At 43.4% G+C, this 20,663-nt stretch overlaps 1 protein-coding gene across 7 annotated transcripts in view; it reads left to right on the forward strand.

Annotated features, from left to right (window-relative positions):
• The window catches only part of CALN1 (calneuron 1), a 539,785-nt gene that overhangs the window by 336,247 nt on the left and 182,875 nt on the right, over positions 1–20,663 (forward strand). For all 7 annotated transcript variants that reach the window (XM_027612444.2, XM_035722374.1, XM_027612443.2 and 4 more), the window contains one exon: positions 12,864–12,976. In XM_027612444.2, coding sequence (XP_027468245.1) covers positions 12,864–12,976 — 113 coding nt within the window. The remainder of the gene's footprint in view (positions 1–12,863; positions 12,977–20,663) is intronic.

The following is a 20,663-nucleotide window of genomic DNA, read 5'->3' on the forward strand; positions in this document are numbered from 1 at the left end:
TCCATTCCTGTGGTCGTATTTTTTACTTCTATTGCACGTTGTATTGTTGGCCAGCATATTGGGAACAATTAGAATAAAAATGATAGCGAGCATCCTGGGCCCTTGCTTATCTGAATGGGGATTCTTTCCATGTGTGAGGATGTCTGCCGTTGTCTTAAGATAGGTCACTCTTACTTTTTTAAGGAAGAATTATTCTTTGCCCAGTTTAAAAAGTCCTAAATGAATATTGTATTTTACTCAGATCCATAGATATCAGCACTTTTAAAAGTTGTATCTATTGATTTGATTTATCATGTTAATTGATTTCCCTAATATTAAATTGTACTCAAGTCCTGGAATAATCTATACCTGGCTATGGTAAGCTGTGCTTTTGGTATATTTTAAATTAGATTTTCTAGTTCTGGCTTCAGGATTTTTATATGTATCCATAAGGGAAGTTTGTCAGTTGTTTTCCTTTTGTGTATTTTGGTATCAGAGTTACGTTGACTTTTCCTCTTCTGCTTTATCCTGGAACAGTTTATATGACATGAGGAATATTATTTCTCAACAACATGAAAAAACGAATGCAATTATTCCTATTTGAGAGGATTTTCAGGTGATTTCATTAGGATTACTTTATAATTCCTTAAGTCCAGTCCATTTCTTTTCAATCTTTACTTAACTCAGTACTGAGAAATTACCCCTTTTTTATAAAAGCACTAGCTTCACACCTGAAAGACTCCACCAAAAAACTGCTAGAATTGATAAATGAATTCAGTAAAGTTGGAGGATTTGAAATCAATGTACAGAAATCTGTTGCATTTCTAAGATTTTTTTTATTTTTTTAAGAGCGAGAGAGAAGATGCCCATGAATGAGGGGCAAAGGGAGAGGGACACAAGCAGACTCCCCACTGAGTGAGGAGCCTGACTTGGGGCTCCATCCCAGGACGCTGAGATCATGACCTGATCCGAAGTCAGATGCTTAATCGACTGAGCCATCCAGGCGCCCGAAATCTGTTGCATTTCTATACACCAATAATGAAGCAGCAGAAAGAGAAATTAAAGAATCACTTCCATTTCCAACTGCACCAAAACCAATAAGACACCCAGGAATAAACCTAACCAAAGAGATGAAAGACCTGTACTCTGAAAACTCTAAAGCACTGATGAAAGAAATTGAAGATGACACAAGAAATGGAGAGACATCCCATGCTCATAGATTGGAAGAACAAATACTGTTACAATGTCTGTACTACCCAAAGCCATCTACACATTTAATGCAACCCCTGTCAAAACACCCAACAGCATTTTTCACAGAGCTAGAACACACAGTCCTAAAATTTGCACGGAACCACAAAAGATCCCGAATAGCCAAAGCAACCTTGAAAAAGAAAAGCAAAGCTGGAGGCCTCACAATTCAAGACTCCCAAGTTATATTATGAAACTGTAGTGATCAAAACAGTAAAATCAGGATGGTACTGGCTCAAAAATAGACACATAGATCAATAGAACAGAATAGAAAACCCAGAAATAAACCCACAACTATATGGGCAATTAATCTTCCACAAAGCAGAAAAGAATATCCAATGGGAAAAAGAGTCTCTTCAAGAAATGGTGTTGCGGGGGGGGGGGGGGCGCACCTGGATGGCTCAGTTGCTTAAGCCTCCAACTCTTGGTTTTGGGTCAGGTCATGATCTCAGGGTTGTGAGATCGAGCCCCTCATCAGTCTCTGTGCTCAGCTCAGAGTCTGTTGGAGATTCTTTCCCTCTCCCTCCCCGCTGCTTCTCTCTCTCAAATAAATAGAATCTTTTAAAAACTGCTGTTGGGAAAACTGGACAGCAACGTGCAGAAGTATGAAACTGGACCACTTTCTTAAGCCATACATAAAAATAAATTCAAAATGGATAAAGACCTAAATGTGAGATAGGAAACCATCAAAATCCTAGAAGAGAACACAGGTAGTAACTTCTTTGACATCAGCCTTAGAAACTTCTTTCTAGATAACCTCCTGAGGGAAGGGAAACAGAAGTAAAAATAAACTATTGGGACTACATCAAAATAAAAAGCTTCCGCACAGTGAAGGAAACAGTCAACAAAAATAAAAGGCAACCTACAGAATGGGAGAAGATATCTGCAAATGACGTATCTGATAAGGGGTTGGTATACAAAATATACAAAGAACTTATACAACTCAACACTCCCCAAAAATGAATAATCCAATTAAAAAATGGGCAGAAAACACGAATAGACATTTTTCTAAAGAAGGCATACAGATGGCCAACAGACACATGAAAAGATGCTCAACATCATTGATGCTCAGGGAAATGCAAATCAAAACTACAGTGAGATATCACGTCACACCTGTCAGAATGGCTAAAGTCAACAACACAGGGAACAACAGGTGTTGGCAAGGATGCAGAGGAAGGGGAACCCTCTTGCACTGTTAGTGGGAATGCAAACTGGTGCAGCCACCCTGGAAAACAGTTTAGAGGTTCCTCAAAAATTTAAAAAATAGAACTTCCCTGTGATCCAGCAATTGTGGTGCTAGATACTTACCCAAAGAACACAAATACTAAATCAAAGGGGGGGTACATGCTCCCCAATGTTCATAGCAGCATTATCTACAATAGCCAAACTATGGAAACAGCCCAAGTGTCCATCAACTAATGAATAGATAAGGAAGATGTGGGAGCTATATATTTACACATACACATAAATACACACACACACACACACACACACACACACACACACAGTGGAATATTACTCAGCCATAAAAAAAGAACGAAATCTTGCCATTTGCAATGACATGGATGGAGCTAGAGATTATTATGCTAAGCAAAAGAAGTCAGTCAGAGAAAGACAAATACCATATGGTTTCACTCATATGGAATTTAAGAAACAAAACAAATGAGCAAAGGGGAAAAGAGAGAGAGAGAAACCAGGAAACAGACTCTTAAGTATAGAGCACAAAGTGATGGTTACCAGGGGGGAGGTGGGTGGAGGGATGGGTGAAATAGATGATGGGGCTTAAGGAGTGCACTTGCCGTGATAAGCGCCGAGTGTTGTATGGAGATGTTGAATCACTACATTGTACATCTGAAGCTAATATTACACTGTATGTTAATTAACTGGAATTCAAATAAAAACAACAAAAGCACTAGTTTCACAAATAGTTTCTTTTAAAAACGTATTAGCTTTATACAAAGTATTTCATAATTTTTATTTCTTCTGTATTTGTTGCTACATATCTTTTCTCAGTTGTAATTTTATTTGAATTTTTCTAGATTTGATATGCCAGTAATTTATGTGTTTTATAGTTTTTCCCAAGGAATTTGCTCCTTTCTTTTTTGTACGCTGGTTACCATATGTATGTATATGTGTATTTTCCAATTAATTAATTCTGCCCTCACTCTGATTTTACTATACCTTAGCCCATTATCTTTATGTCTAACTTCTTTTCTAAATTTTTCTTTGAATGTTTTCTTTCCTATTTTTCTGCAATCTTTTAAAATAATGAAATTATTTTTAATGCTTTGAATTTACCTCTGAGGAAAGCTTCGATTAATACCTACGTATTTGAGATATGTGATGTTCTTGTCATTTTCTTTAAAATTTATCTTGAAGTTGTATTCTTTTCTCTTGGAATTTGTATTCTTTATTGATCAGGAGAGTATTTTTCAACGCAGAGAGGTTTAGGGATTTCTGTTTAAATATTAAATATGATTAAGTCCTTGTTTCTTTGAGTTTGAGTAGGAAAATGTGGCCTCCTAATATCAGCTGTAGAGAAGTAGTTGATGTTCTCTCTGTAATCTTTCATATAATCCTATATTTATAAATGTTCCACGAATATTTTGAGAGGTGTAGTGTTTGTTTGCTGCAGCATTCCGTATACAGCTGATGACTTCGTTATTGCAGTTGTATTGATTAAATTATCATTTTGGAAGCCAACATGGCCTAATGCAAAGAGCAAATGTGTGGAGTCAAATCCACCGGGGTTCAAGCCTGGGTTTTGTTATAGTTAGTGGAACAATCTTGTATGGGTGGCATTATCTGGACCTCCTTCATGCCTTCGTGAATGGGGACACCTATTTCTACCTTTCAGTGTTGTTGAGAGAAATAAATGAGGCCCCTTAAGTCAAATCCCTTAGCAATGTACCTGGCCTGTAGTTGGTCACAATTAATGGCAACTATTATTAAGTTTCAACACTTGATCTACTCTTAACTGATGGAATATCAGATACTTTTATCTCTCTCAGCTCAGGAAAATGTCTTGTTATGATTCTTTTGAGTAGTCTCCTGATTTTCTTTCTTGTGAAATTCAAGTCTCCAATTTCTCTTTTTCATCTCTGTCATTTTCTCTTTCATCATTTCATTTCTGTCTTATTTCCCTCTGTCTTTATTTAGAGTAAGTTAGGGCTAGAGATTATTCATGCAGTTGTCTCTGCAGTTGCTTCCTCCCACACACATAATATATTTTCCAAATAGCATTTCTGTTTGTCTACATAAAATGAATACACTAATATGCTACTTTTAAGTAACACACAGAGGAGTGTACTAAGTAGAAGTGCATTAAGTAGAAAGTTTATAATGTGCAGGTTTTGGTTTTCCCAGTACACAATGACCTCTCTTTTCTGCCCTTTCCAATGTGTGCACCCGCCCTTTCTTGTTTGTTTATCATACTGTATGGAGGCACTACTCCACTAATATATTTTAGACGTTATAACACACCCCCCCAAAAAAAACCAGAAGTTAAAAAGAAAGAATACAAATAGATATGGATGGAGCATGTGATATTTTTTCCGGCCCCACAAATGTTCTTGAACATCCTTTGCTTTGCTCTCACCATGGAGACCACTGTCCTAGATCATATCAAATTTCTCTTCTTTTTACTTCTGCAGAACTTCCTTTTCCATAGCAGACACACACTTGTGATTCCTTGTCTCTCTTCCCACCAGAACACAGATTTTCAGGAGGACAGTGGTGATGTCCTCTAAGTTCACACCCTTGACTTTCTTATTCTGCTATGGTCAACTGATATTTCCAATGCTAATGTAAAGTGTAAATGAAAGCATCTTTTTCTATTTTCATTTCCCTACATTATCTAATATATGTAAAAACTCTGTGCTTGGGGTTCAGCTCCTATGGGAAACTGGCTTTCCAGATGCTGGGTTGCTAGAGGCAGGCACACTGCTCTGGGTTGTCTGGGCCTCAGTTCTGCTTTTACCAACGGGGTGAGGATGGGATGGTTCAGGAACTAGAAGGGGTGCTTGGGTGGCTCAGTCAGTTAAGCATCTGCCTTTGGCTCAGGTCATGATCTTGGGGTCCTGGGATTCAGCCCCACATTGGGCTCCCTGCTCAGTGGGGAGCCTGCTTCTCTCCCTCTGCTCCTTCCCCCTGCTCAGGCTCTCTCTTTCTCTGTCTCTCTGTCTCTCATAAATAAATAAATAAACAGACAAATAAATCTATCTATCTATCATCTATCTATCTATCTATCTATCTATCTATCTATCTATCTATCTACCGATCTATCTTTTTTAAAAAAAAGGAACTAGGAGAACTTGATAGATATAACATTCCATGAATAGAAGCAGTGAATGAAGAGACAGTGCTAGTCCTGTCAAAATAATGGCCAAGCCATGGTGCAGCACAGTTAAGCATCTCAAATCTAGGAAGGCCCTACCTGTGTCACCAGCAGATGCAATATCTGTGTTAGGACCTCTGAATCATGAGAAGCCAGCATCTTTTCCTACTCAAGGTGGAAAAGTTGATTTCGATAAATTTCTGTGGCTTTGGCTCAATGACTCAAGAACTTATGAGTGCAGAAAAGGACTAACATAGCAGGCTATCCTTAGAAAGGCCTGCTTGCCAGGTTAACCCTTGGGTAGTATCCAGGAAATTGGATCTGGGGAGGGATTCCATCATACCTAGAATAGATCAAGCGTGGCTCACTGTGCCCAAACTGTTTATGTATACAATATAGTTTATGCTGAACACTTGCTTTTCTTCTGGGAGTCTTGAATGTTAGTACCATGCAGGCACAGAGTGCCTACGTGACCAGCGCCCCGGAAAAATCCTTGAACACTGGGACTCCAAGGAACTTTCCCAGTAGATAGGATTTCATACATGTTGCCACTACTAAATGCTAGGGGAGTTAATAAGCATGTCCTGTTGACTTCACTGGGAGAGGATTCTGGAAGCTTGTTCCTGCTTTCCTCCAGACCTCACCCCATGCATCTTTCCTTCCTGATGATTGTGCTTTATATTCTTTTGCAGTAATAAATCATAGTCAAGAGTAGAACTATATGCTGTCCTGGGAGTTCTCTTAGCAAGCCATTGAACTTGGGGGTGGGTCTTGAGATCTCCAGTATATATCCCCCCTTCCAAAGCAGGTTGCTGCTTCTGAGCCCCTTCTATGTAAAAATTCAAATGCTGTTGTCAGGTTTTACCACCACCACCCCAGGTCCAGTAATGAGCCATACAATGTCCCTTTCTCAGCAGTCACCCTACCTGGCCCTCTGTGGCATTTCACGTCACTGGAGACTAACTACCTGCCCCTTATTGAATGTCTCCCTTGATTTCCAGGTCCCCCTCCCTCTTGGTTCTGCTCTCAGACATTTCCTTTCCAGGTCCCTTCACCTCTTCCCTCTTATGTAGAGTGTAAGACATCAAAAAGGTGCTCTTATGTTTCCATTTTAAGCCCCCCAAACACAGGAACGATACTGTAAGTGCTGAGTTTCCCAAGAGCCCACTCCTCTTTATGTGTTAGCTCAGGCTGCTGGGGCAAAATACCACGGACCAGGGGGCTTAGAGAACAGAAGCTTGTTTCTCTTAGTTCTAGGGTGATTGAGATCAAGGTGCTTGGCAGAATGGGTTTCTGGTGGGAATCCTGTCCTTGTCTTGTAGATAGCTGGCTGCCTTCCTGCTGTGTCTGCACATGGCCTTTCCCCTGGGCCGTCTGTTCTGGTACCTCTTCCTCTTCTTGTAAGGATACCAGTCCCACTGGGTCAGGGCCCACCTTTATGACCTCATTTAACCTTAGTTACCTCCTTAAAGGCCCTGTCTCCAAATACAGTCCTATTGGGGGTTAGGGCTACAACATACGAGTTTTGGAGGGGGTACAGTTCAGTCCCTAACACTTTATAAGAGGTTGAGTTTGAAGTATTAGGCAAAAGAATTTCACTGGAGAGAGTTGATGGTGGGCTCTGAGCTTTCACTAACCTTCCTGGAGTGGGACGGAGGTGTTTCTCATTCAGTTTGAGCAAAAGATGTTTCCAGAGAGCCACTTATAGAGATTGACCTGTGTTTGCTTGAGTTTAAAGAATATAGGGGCTGGTGTTTGGGCCACATACGAAACACCTACAGGCCTGGGCTGGAGCTGGAGCTGCTGCCTGATTTGGGTAGCCAAGCAGAGATAGCTGGGCTGCACTGGCAAGGATGCCTAACACAGGGGCTAAGGAGCCGTCAGTTTGGGGTTGCCTTGAGGACCAGTGAGGTCTGATAGCATCCCAGGGGAGAGAGAGACCACCAGAAAGCCAGGGGTCTTTATTTATTATTTTTTATTATTATTTCACCTCATTGTGTATGTTTCAGCTGGTTGGTCCTGATGCATGTGGTGTAGTCCTGGCCCTTCCACCGCTTTCTACCCTAGCTTAGGTGCATCAGGTGCATTCGTTTGACTTCCATGGGAAGCAACAAGACACGGTCCTTAGCAGGTTAGCTTCCTGCACTTCTTGCTAGGTGGATCATGATATTTGGAAGCTTGAGGAGGGAGGATGAGGCCGGGTGGGGGTGAGTGCCATCCTCCCACGCTGCGCCGCCTTGCTTGCTCGAGATTCGTAAAACAACGTACCCAAATGGAGTTTTGCATTCAGAGTCTGCTACATTCTGTGCAACACAGCGGGTCTGGGAAGCTGCCCACCGCTGTCCCTGAGGGCATGAGAATCCAGAAGGGCAGTCTGATGTCACCGTGCAGGCCTGGACCGGCCTGGTTTATTAGAGCAATTCTTTTTAGTGGAAGGGGTTTCGGAAGCCTGGAGGGCTGTATGTGAGAGGCCTGGGTCCTCTGGGAACTGACCATCCAAGGAGGATCACCGAGACCCGACAGCAGGCAGAATGGCAATTTGGGGAAGAAATGGCTTTTAGGCAATGGTCGTTTGTATTAAAGCCCCTGACGGCCATCTCACCCAGTTTCCTGCTAAATTCCTTCCTAGGTGGCCGGATAGGAAGACATACTGAACTCTCAAAGTTTGTAGACAGATACGAGCCTATGCTGGGATTTACGCCGGAATCTCTTACGCACAGGGCTGCTGGGACAACATGGAGGCCAGTATCAGAAGTCCCAAGCTGAGTCTCTTGGCTGGCACATATTAGCTGTGTGGCCACGATCTAGTTACTTTTAACCCCTTCCTGCCTATGTTTTCTCACAGGTAAAGTGTGGAAGAGGAGCATCTGTTCATAGTGCTGGGATAGAATCAGACAAGATGATAAATGCAAAGCCCTGAGCTCAGAGTCTGGTATACAGCGCGTGTTAAATATAATCCTTCTGAGTACTTATGACCTCTAATGGTTGACCTGAGACCCAGCAGCCAGACCAGAGGGAGCAATTTAGATTTCACTTTGCCACTATATCCCGGGCAGCCATAGCACTCCAGGCCAGGCAATGCTGGGGTCAGGGGAAAGAGCGTTCCAGACAGAGTCCAGCTATGACCCTGTTTCCACAGAGAAGGCCCGGGTGTCTGCCCACAGTTTGTCCAAGTGCACACACAGCAATCCACTCCCAGGGTGGAATCCCAGCTCCACTCCCTGTGTGAGTTTCTGCAAGCCACAGAACCTCTCTGTGCCTCAGTTTCCCCATCTGTACAATGGGCTGCTGGAAACCTTCAGTGAACTAATGTACGGATGTTTCCGTAAGCAATGCACTCCACATTGTGAGTGTTCAGAGGTAGGTATTTTGATCATCATCAGACTTTTCAGACCTTGCTTCTGCCTGGGCATGGTTTTCATATGAGGGACTTAATGAAAAACCTCCCTCTGAGATTCTATTCGTCTCATTTCTCCTGGGATGGATGGAGTGGGGGGGGGGGGGACTTGGGGGCCACATTTCTGGGAGCAGCATAGATAGCCTATGGGGTGTTCCCAGTTCTGTTTTTCTGTCAAATGAGGATCTCCTGAACAGATCTGTTTTCTAGTCTAAATCTGAATAGAACCTTTTACTACTGGTTGGACTGAGATTGAGCTGTGAATTAGGATGAGTCTTCATTTACAGGAGGCCTGCAGAAAATGTTCTACGTACACACATATATTCAGGAGCCAAAGCTGAGAAAATCCCAAGAGAGGTGTGGGGGCCCCACCCGGACTATTTCTACCACTTGTGGGCCTGCAGGAATCTATGTCCCTCTGCTCCATAACAGTAAAAAAAAAAAAAAAAAAAAAAGTCAGGGGGATCATATTTGATCATAAAAAATCTGAGGTTCCAAGTGTCCTCTGTGAAATAGTAAGAAGCGAATTCTCGCACGAACTGGACCTCTCCTCCAAGTCTGTGCCGAGACACCTGTACCCTTGCACTGACTGCAGTTGGCATTGCCCATAGGGCCCTGAGCACCTCCTCCCCAGAACTTTCTCTCTGGCCAAGGATTTGAGTAGCAAACGGGCTGTTCCCCTCACAGGGGCCATCATTTCTGCTTGTCATCTTTGGGTTTGGTGTTCTCAGCCAAGGGCACCATCTGTGAACACTCCCTGATGACTTTGACAGCAGCTCAGTTTGGACCCTTGAAATACATCAGTTCTACACCGCTTCGCTCCCAGCTCCCTGGGGCGGGGGGTGGGGGTGGTTTCAGAGAGGTGGGTGGTCTCTTTCCTCCTACCTGGAAGGTAGACTCTTCAAAGACAGCCTTGTTCTCCTGGCTCTGAGAATCAGGGGTTCTGCTACATCCTATGGACCACCCCCTCTTAGACTCCCAAGTGAGAGAAAGCAGTACTCACTACACTGTGGCCAGGAGCTTGAGTGACCCAGCTTGGTGGATAGATTTTAGTTAAGGTCTCATTAGGGCTTCATAGAAAGTGATCCGTGCCCTTGAGCTTCCTAGCCTTTGTGAACTGTTAGATGTTGCCATGGGTGACAGACATTTGGGATGATGCCCACTGCTTATAGAACAACATTCCAGAGGGAGGGCTGGAGAAAGGGAGCCATGGTACTTAGGGCATCTTCTTGTCCACTGTTTCTGGACCTCCCTCCTCCCCCTCTTCCTCTTCCTCTTCCTCCTCCAACTCCAATTCCTTCTCCTCCTTTTTCAGAGCCACCCCACCACCAGGAGCTTTTTAAGACATTGGTTTCCCTAGTCGCCTTACCCTATGAGATTTTAATAGCACAGATACACTGTACATCTGTTTATGTTCTGTGGCCCGAGGAGAGCCACAAACGATTGTAATATCTAAGATTGTTTGTCTCCCAGGAATCCATTTTCACCTCATTGAGGGTGTTACTGTTTCTATAGAGAATGCATATTCTAGTCTGAGATGTTTTGGCCATCTAGCACCAGATGAGCGGGAGTGATTTGGGGTGAGCCGAGGGTCAGTGCAGGTGTTTAACAAGCGCGCATCCGTAGGAGACTAGGAGCCACAGGGAACTAGCCAGGAAGACTGGGCCTTTCTCCTTTTCCTACAGCTTCCAATTTCCCACTTTCACAAATACTGGATGACTATTTTGGGGCAAATGTATTAGTCTGCATTTAAGATAGTTTCCTTGCCTTGTATTTTTCTTAAAAAAGTGAAGTTATCAGGGCAAAAGGGATCAGCACTTACAGCATCTTAAATACTATCAGCCCAGTATCCGGGATGAGTGTACCAGGGAGGCATAAGAGAGCCTAGCCCTTCTCTGTATCTCTACCAACATTGAGCAGTATTCTTTCTAGAAGTATTTGCTAATTTGAGAGGCAAGATGATACCTCACTGTTGCTTGATTAACCTTCTCATGATGACCAGTGAGGATGGAATTTAATTAATTAATTAATGTTCTGAAGGTAGAATTTAATTCATTAATTGATTGATTTTGAGGGTGAAATTTTAGATCCTCTATCCTGTTGAATGCTAAGGGGTAAACCAGTGATCTCCAGTAGCCCAGTGATTGCCCCACCCACTTGGTTCTAAATCTTTTCTTTCTCACTGACTTGTCACTCCTCCCTCCCCGCTTGGGTTTTTTTTTTAAATCTACACTGCCGTGTGTTTCTGGACTTCTTTTTCTGAATTATCGGCATCTTGATGATGACATCTGCTCAGCTTTTTGAAATAGGTTTTGAATGAGGGCTCTTTGAAGGCAGTTGCACTCTGGGAGTGGATTGATGTGTGTGACTTTGGCAACCTTGTGTGTAGACACCTGGGCTGTCTGCACCAGCTGGGCTAACATGTGGTGAGCTCTTGGTGGAGACGCCCTCTTGAGCAGTCTAAGGGTGCAGAATGCCACGCTGATGAGTCACTGAGGCTTGGACAGTACCTGGAAGGTCTGTTTTTATTTGAGTTGGCTCAAGTTCACCTTTTGGTGAGGGTCAGATCTGGCATGAAAGATGTGGAGCTGAGCAAAGGAAAAACAAGCAAGAGATATCATTCATTCATTCTGTAAGTACATACTGAGTGCCTGCCATTGTGTAGAATATACAAAGAAGTTTCAGACTGGGTCCCTGACCTTGCAGAGCTCACAATGTAGGCAGGAAATGGGCATGCAGATCAGTGACTGAGATACAGGCTTGATAAGTTGTATGACAGATGCACATGAAGGTAGATGGGGAAACAATTCTGTCTAGTGAGATGAGAGTCAGAAAGAAAAACAAAAAGGGAACATGATATTTAAGTTCCGTCAGAGAACAAGGTGATGTTCGTCAGGCAGACAAGTCAGGGAAGGCATCCTGGATGGAGGGAACAGCATGTACAGAGGCATGAAGCTCAGAAAAAGCATGGCATTTTGTGCAGAGGTGGGGAGCAAAAGACAGCGAGAGGGATGGTGGGACTTGAATGCCATCCTGGAGTGGTTTCCTTATTTTTGGTCAAAGATGCCACTTACGTTTATAAAGCATCATCAGTTATGCTTTGGGGGGGGTGAACTACTGTATGGGAGACAGTGTGGAGGTGCGAGTGTGAGAGCAGAGAGCTACTCCGCTAGTAATGTTGTAATTATAACTAGGTACATTAATTCTTGCAGACCACAGTCTTCAGAAAGGGACTGGTGATTGAATTGACAAGGAAGATAGAGCAGCACAGGCATGGGAGGGGTAAAAGACTTGATGTCTCAATTTATGTGTGGGTGACAGGATGAAGGAAGAGACGGGGATGAAGCTGCAATTTCCCTCATGTGTACAGCTAGGCAATTTGAGGTCCAGAAGGTACAGCAGTTGTGAGGGTGGCCATTTGAGTGAGGGGTGCTGGTTGGGCATTTAGATATGGAAATACTGGCAAACAATTAAGAATATATGGTATTGGATGGATTAATATTGCCAGTTTCTTGTGTTTCCCTTGATATTTTAAGGATGTTGGACAGTTTTCAGTGATGCTACCGGCTCTTCATTGATTGAGGTCATGGCAAGAAGAAAAGCGTGGTGATGTTTATTTCATCGGGTGCAGTAGGTCAATTTCAACAACATTATTTTTTAAGATTTTATTTATTTATTTGACAGAGAGAGACACAGCGAGAGAGGGAACATAAGCAAGGGGAGTGGGAGAGGGAGAAGCAGGCTTCCCGCAGAGCAGGGAGCCCGATGCGGGGCTCGATCCCAGGACCCTGGGATCATGACCTGAGCCAAAGGCAGACACTTAACTGACTGAGCCACCCAGGCGGCACCCCCTTTTTTTTAATCAACAACATTTCAACTCACACTTATATTTTCTCCTTCCAGGGGACGGCCAGGTGGACTTTGATGAATTCATGACAATTCTTGGCCCCAAACTGGTGTCTTCAGAAGGTCGCGATGGTTTTCTTGGGAACACAATAGATAGCATATTCTGGCAGGTGAGTACGATTTTTTTAAAAGATTAATTTGACAGTAGATGTGTGCCTGGGACTAACTTCTGACTCTGAATTCTTGAGCTTCTGTGCAGCATGTGAAGATCTCTTCTGCGCTAGAGTGACATACGTTCCTTGAACTGGATGTCTAAGTAGAGGTCCATACTAGATCCTCTGAACGAAGTATCAAAACTATACCATTTGAGGTTTGGATGAGCGAACTATCTCCCTATTTTTTCCTTGTACCAGAAACAGTTTTACATTTGGGAGAAATGGTATTCCTCCACTTCTGATTCACAAAAGTTTCTTTCTTGGGAACAATTAGAAAGTACACCATTGGTATTGCCTGAGCCCTGTTCTGTCCCTGGTTCCAAGACATTCTTTTGCTGAGAGGATGGCCAGGTTGCCTCATGTGTTTAGATCCTATTGATATCCTTGTCCTTAATAGGACAGAATGGTTTTATCTAAGAATTTGCGTTCAGTGCTTCTCAATTTGCTCCTATTTCTGTCTCGTAAAATCTCTTAGGACATTTCAAATATCTATGTTCAAATTATTAAGGTGCTATGAATCATTTTTATATTAGTTCTTTAGTCTTAATATGTGCCTATCAGTTCATGATTATGGAATTTGGGAAATGGGTTATCAACCACTGTTTTTAAAATCTGAATGAAATCATTTGCCAAGTTAAATTGAATTGATGGTTATACATGTAAAACATCACTCCAATATAGTGAGGTTTCTTTAATTTCTTGATGTGTTTTTTTTTTTCTTAACCAAAGATAATTCTCCAATCTAGGTAAACATTGCAGTTGACATGTATCTCTAGTCTTATTCTGCTACCCATCTTGCATATAACCAACAAGCAGTCGTTAAGAACATATTACGTGCCCTATAGTCTGTCACTGTGGGTTTCACAAAAGACATTGAAGACATAGTCCTGGCTATTTAAGAAATTGGTTGGAGAAACACTCTTAAGAGAGAAAAAACACAGAAGGGATTCTTGGTGTGATGGTTCCTAGACTAATCATTTGTTAACGGCCTCAGCACCTCACACGTTGTACACTGTAGATCCTTAATAGCTATTTTTTGAATAGAATGAAGAGCAGTTCCAGAAAGGAGACAAATGTGATCTTGAGGGGTCAGGTAAGGCTTGGGGAAATGGGGTACTTGCTTCAAACTTTGAAATATGGCAGGAAGTGACAAAGGAATAAAAAGGGTGTTCCAGGTTTGTCATGATGGGTTTGCATAGGGTGGAAGCAGTGAGCACAGGGTAGTCATTGACCATGATGAAGGTATAGTTTGAAGGGAAAGACCTCAAGCCTCGCTGGCAGAATGGTTTTAGGATCTGAGCAAAGAGAAGACCGAGATGATCCCAAGGTCCCTGAGTGACAGGGATAAGGTCATGGAGAAAAGAAGTCTTTGTGTGGAGTTGAATTCTAAGTTGGGCACGTTGACTGTAAGGTGAAGATCAGACAACTAAGAGAGGGAGGCAAGTCCTTGCCCAGCTGCACGCAGGAGCAGATCAGGGATGAGAGGCCAGGGCTGGAAATCCAGATTTATTATCCATCAGAGCTGGTGGGTGAAATCATGGGTGAGGATAAGCTCATCAAGAGAAGTTGCATAAATGAAGATGAGCAGAGAAGCAGGACCTGGTTCTGGAGGGCATCCAGGGGCAGGTGAGAGTGAGACACAAGAATGTGTCCCCACGCTGCCTCCCCAAACTGTGGTTATGATCAGCCCTGACTCTCCCCAGAGAAGGACCTCCGTGGTTCTACTTGTCGTGAGACAAGAATATTTCACTGCTTATGTAACCCTTCAGGTGTGACTCAACACTTGGAAGGACAGACAGGTAGAGGCCCTTGGCAGAAATAAAAACAATGAACACATAGTTAAGAAGATGGGGAGACACTGTTTCTCACCAAGCATGTTTCAGCCCATACAGATCCACTCTGGATGAACATTCCAGAATTCCTTCCCTGCCTGATTTCTTTCTTCTCTGCTGTGTTTTATTCCCCACTCTGAGTGCTCTCTCTGCCCTTTGCCTCTGCCTTCATGGCCCTCTGTAGCCTGGAAGAATGCTACATGCCTTCTAGGCTCAGAGCATTCTTCCTGACCCCCACCCTGGAGGGCAAGGAGCTCCAGGTATTTAATCTACACCTGATACCTTCCACGTTCTTCAGAGTTGAACACCTACACAAGGAAATATTTCTCTCTCTGTCTTGACTGCCTCTAGCATAATTTAGACATGCTATGATGCTCACAAATTCTCTGTTTTTGCTTTATTAAAGACCCTCTTCCTCACCCTGGGAGACAAACAGGAGGGGGAAAAGTGAATAAAGGGGGAAAATCCCATTCTGAAATATTTAAATGAATGCAGGAATGCTTGGACGCTGTGGCAGTGGCTTTCTTCTCCTGCTGGTCCTCACACAGCTCAGAATTGTATGACTAGCAAAGGAGAACAGAGACATCTATCAATTCTCAGTAGTCAGCTGTACCCTCCCACACTGCCCCCCGCCATCTGTCTATTCAGAGACAGCGTGCATAAATGGTACTTAAAACATCCAGAGCATCCGGTCCTTCCTGGAAAAAAAAGTCCATCTTCCCAGTGCTTGAGTGATCTTTCAGGTTTAAGAGAAAGCTCTGTGTGTGTGTGAATGTTCGTATATGCATGTGTACGTGTGTGTGTTTACTTTGCTACAGTGCTTGAAGATGATATAGAAGAAGAGTAGCAGAAGGGTGGCTTTCTGCCTCTGAATATCCAGGCAGGGGATATGGATATCAGGAGGTACGGATACTCTAGCAAAGAGAAGATTGTTTACGTAGGGCACTCTGGCAAGGCTTCCCACTAGGGATAAAGTCACTTTCTTGTAGAGACAGATAGGATGGTATACTTGGCAGGGCGCATGAGCGATCTGTTTGCTGCAAAATATATTACACCATAGGTTGTGATATAAAACAACAATAAATATGTACAATATCATGGTTTCTCTGGGTCAGGAATCTGAAAGCAGCTAGCCACAAGTGGTTCTGGCTCAGCGTCATGAGGTGCCAGTCAAGATGCTGGCTGGGGCTGTGATCATTTGAAGGCTCGACTAGGGCTGGAGGAAGTGCTTCAAGGTGGCTCCCCCATGTGGCTGGCAGAGTGACGTGGGCTGTTGGCAGGAGGCCTCCGGTCCTTGCCACACGGACCCCTCCCTGGTGCTGCCTGAGTATCTTCATGATATGGCAGCTGGCTTCCCTCAAAACAAACGATGCAAGAGAGCACAAGGCAGAAGCTGTGGTGTTGTTTATGGCCTCCTCTTGGAAGTCACACTCCGTCATTTCTGGAATATCCTCTTGGGTACACAGCCCATACCTTTTCAGTGAGGGAGAGGAACACCTCCTGGAGAATACCCGGAGGCAGCGGTCATCAGGGGCCATCTTGGAGACTGGCTACCGCAAAGGGTAAAGACTCTATAATTGGCTTCAGCTTCTGGTCTGACATTGCCACCACAGACTTTGGTTTTTCCCAGCCTTTGGTTTCTTCCTACCTCAGAGGAAAACTGTGACCACGGCTGTTCTCTGTGTTCTGAGAAGTGATCCTAGAAGGCACTAGGCTCATCTTGCTAATTAAGTCCATTTTCTCGTGCTCCCTCCTCACTGGCGTTCTAGCCCACAGTGCCAAGAGGAAAATAAAATCAACTAGGATTCTGCAACAACAGCTTCTTCTTCTTTTTTTTTTTTTAAGATTTTATTTATTTATTTGACAGAGAGAGACACAGTGAGAGAGGGAACACAAGCGGGGGGGTGGGGAGGAGAGGGAGAAGCAGGCTTCCCGCAGAGCAGGGAGCCCGACGCGGGGCTCGATCCCAGGACCCTAGGATCACTACCTGAGCTGAAGGCAGACGCTTAACGGCTGAGCCACCCAGGCGCCCCTGCAATAACAGCTTCTTATCAGTTGGTACTCATCCCAGTGTGATAGTGAAGGATAGCCTTCACTATCGGTTTTTTATGTATCACAACCAAACCTGATGCATCAAGACTTCACTAGTTTAGACTTTCTGTCTTGAGAAGTAAAACACATAAATATTTAAGCAAAGGGATCTGTTCACTGGATGCCGCTGGGTGTATGGGAACGCATCCATCCAAGGCTGGAGGTCAAGAAACGGGAAACTCATAGGGGCTCCCTGGGTTCTGAGCAGGCTCCAGAGTATTGCCTGAATGTCCTGAGCCTCGCTTGCCTGTGCATATGCCATATGCCATTGTCATAGCTTGCTTGTCTCGCAGCTGTGTGCAATGTCCAGGACACTGTAAGTTATCCTCACGTAAACGTGCGTGGGACACCCATCCCCCGATGTGGTCCAGATGAAGGGCTGCCACACTGACTCCTCCAACCCCAGGCCTGCTCGGCTTCCCTTCCAGCTGTGCACTCCTCCCCATCTGGTGGGAGAATACACAGCAGATGTAGTAAAGTACCTGCAGCTGTTCCCCAGGAATCTCTCCAGGCTTGGCCTCTGTCCCTCCATCCCAGATCCTTGCTCTGGTCTCATGCCTTCCCTGGCTTTCCATTTCTGTTATGGTCCCAGACTCCTGATCGCTGACCTGTGCTTTGATCCAAAGACTAGTCCTTCCCAGCCCAGGTCCCAGGCTTTTGCTTGGGACATTTATGTGCTGGCCCCAGGGCCATGGCTGAGACGAGCAGGGAGCTGTGCTTAAAATTCTTGACTCATGGACAATTGAGAGCCCTTGATGTTCCATACTCACAACATATGAGAAGAGCACTACGCAAAACTACATTATGATCCAGATCTGTTATGCATAAAAGTAGGGGAAAGAAATGTAGCAAAACATTAACAGTGATATGTTATATGTGGTAGGGTGATAAGTGATCCCATCTTTCTGTATTTTCTGAAATCTCAACAGTGGGCATGCATTAATTCTATCATCAGAAAAAGAAAATTAAAGGAAAGGAAATGCAGCTCCTAGCTAGTCAAGAATCTATTAAATATCTACAAGTTTTTCATCTGTAAAACTGAAGATTGCCTGGCCCATGAGGTTGACTGTTGGTAAAGCTTGCAGGACAAGCAAACGAAAAAACAACAGGAATCATAGTCAATCCTGTGAGGCATTTGTCGCATGGGGCCAAGACCTAGAAAACACCAAGATCTTTACTGTTTGAATGTTAAGAATAAATTGCATTCCAGGAGGCTGTCTCTCCTCACATCAAATCTGGCACCAACAGGGTCATTCTCCCCCCCAATATTTTGTCAACGTGCCACTCTGTCAGAGTTTTGGATCCCAAACTGCTGCTCCCCAGATCATCATCGAACAGAACCTAAATAGCTTTCAGAAGCGGTGCCCATCACAAGGGCTGTTAGATTGACAGCAAGTGCTTGAATCCCCAAAGCGATTTTACTTGTGAAATATGGAGTCTGGAAAACATTAGCAAAGCTGTGGGTCTTGAAGTGTGGTTCTTTAAAGGGCAGCACCAGCATCACCTGGAACTTGTTAGAAATGCAAATATCTGTGCCCCACCCCAGAAACACTGACTCAGAAACCCGGGGGGTGGGGCCAGCAGCCTGGGTTGCAGTGAGCCCTTCAGGTGACTCGGAGGCTCCTTCCAGGTTGAAAGTCCATGAGCCACTGAGATTTCCGGGAGGCTGGCAGGACATCTGGTCCCGCTTACTCGTCAGAGCCAGACCTTGGTGGGTGGGGGTTTTCTTTTATTTATCCATATTCATAGGTGTAATTGGTTGTTAGCCTGTAAGTTTTAACTTTTTTTTTAAGATTTTATTTATTTATTTGAGAGAGAGAGAATGAGAGATAGAGAGCATGAGAGGGAAGAGGGTCAGGGGGAGAAGCAGACTCCCTGCTGGGCAGGGAGCCCGATGTGGGACTCGATCCCGGGACTCCAGGATCATGACCTGAGCCAAAGGCAGTCGCTTAACCAACTGAGCCACCCAGGCGCCCAAGTTTTAACTGTTTTTAAAAGGTGGGAAAAATCACATGTCAATAGGTAACTAGTTTTCGAAGTAGGAAATGCCTTTCTAAGCATTAAAGCAATGGAAGAATCATACATAAAAGTATTAAACTGGGGCGCCTGGGTGGCTCTGTTGGTTAACTGTCCAACTCTTGATTTCAGCTCATGTCATGATCACAGGGTCGTGCGTGAGATCGGGGCCAGCGCAGAGTTTGCTTGAGATTCTCTTTCCCTCTGCCCCTTGCCCCGCTCTCACACATACACTCTCTCGCTCTCTAAAATAAACAAGTAAAATCTTAAAAAAACTAGTATTAAGCTATTAAATTGAAAGAATATTTCAAAAATGAACAGGAAAAATATGGCAATTAACGGAATAAAGCATATGTGAAGAGCTTTGCTAAAGCAGTATGAAGACCTCTTAACATGACAATAGACCGTGAAATAAGGAAAAACAGTCCATTGGTCAATACTTTCAATAAACATATCAAAACAATTCAACCTCACTAGAAATCTAAGAAATGTAAATTAAAATAGTAATTGGATAACGGTTTTCACGTATCAGATGGGAAAAGAATAAAACCAGGGTAATACTAAGTGCTGCCAAGAGTAGAATAAAATGGATCAACTCATCCGCTACTGGTAGAAATGTAAATTGTACAACTCTCCTAAAAACCCTCTGGTGATACTTGGCTTCAACTTTTCAAATGTTAAACCCTATAATTAAAGATAATTCTAAGACTCTGTCATATGAAATTAGAGATGTAGAAAAGGCACTTACAAAGATGGAATACGGTACAATTATTTAAAATAATGTTTTCACTCTACAGTCGGTAGAGATTGAATGCACAGTCTAATTACATTGCTGTTCTACATCTGTTATATATCCATTTATATTCATAGACAAACACTGGAGAAAATGCAGTAATTCTGACAATGTTAATTATTATGGGCTGGAATAAAGGTAAATGTCATTTTTTTCTTGATCCTCATTTCTATTTCCTGAAACTTCTACATTGGACTGTATGATCTATTCTGTTATTAGTCAATGAAATTAACAAAACCTCAAGTTAACAAAATTGTATTATAAAACAACTGTTTTCAGTGGTAGAAACAAAAACGTGGAGTTTCTAAGACACAGGCCCGTTGTCGTGGTAAACAAAGCACAAAGTTGGTATGAGAGTATAAAAAGCATATGATCAAAATTATAGCCATCAACCTCCAGAAGGAAAAATTCATGGAGGCCTCTGAATGGCGGCAGCCCACCCATATCTCCCGTGTGGACCTCTGCTGTGGAAGGCACTGGAAGCTCAAGGCTAGCTGTGGCGCCCCCTCCCCCCGGCACGTCAGTCACCTTATATCCAATTAGTATGTTGAAAACTCACACTTTAGGAGAATATCTAAATCAAATCTATAATCAGGAAAAAGAATTGAAAATAATTTTTAAAACCCTTTCTAAATAAATTCATGACTGGTTCTTGAGTCCGTGGCTGGGGTGGGCTAACAAGTGACCTCAGCCAGGAAGAGGAGAACGTTACGGTCCCATTCTCAGGAAAGTGCTGACACCAGTAGCTTCATTCTTGTATCCAAATAGAACCTTCCCAAGTTTTGTTTGTTTTTAACAGGTGTTAAAACAAACCTGTTAAGCAGGTTTAACAGGTGTACAACATGGTGAGTCCACGTCTCTGTATGTTATGCTGTGCTCACCACAACTATAGTGTTAGAGCTCCTCTTAA

This window comes from Zalophus californianus, chromosome 10 (assembly GCF_009762305.2).
Source record: "Zalophus californianus isolate mZalCal1 chromosome 10, mZalCal1.pri.v2, whole genome shotgun sequence".
Lineage (NCBI taxonomy): Eukaryota > Metazoa > Chordata > Mammalia > Carnivora > Otariidae > Zalophus > Zalophus californianus.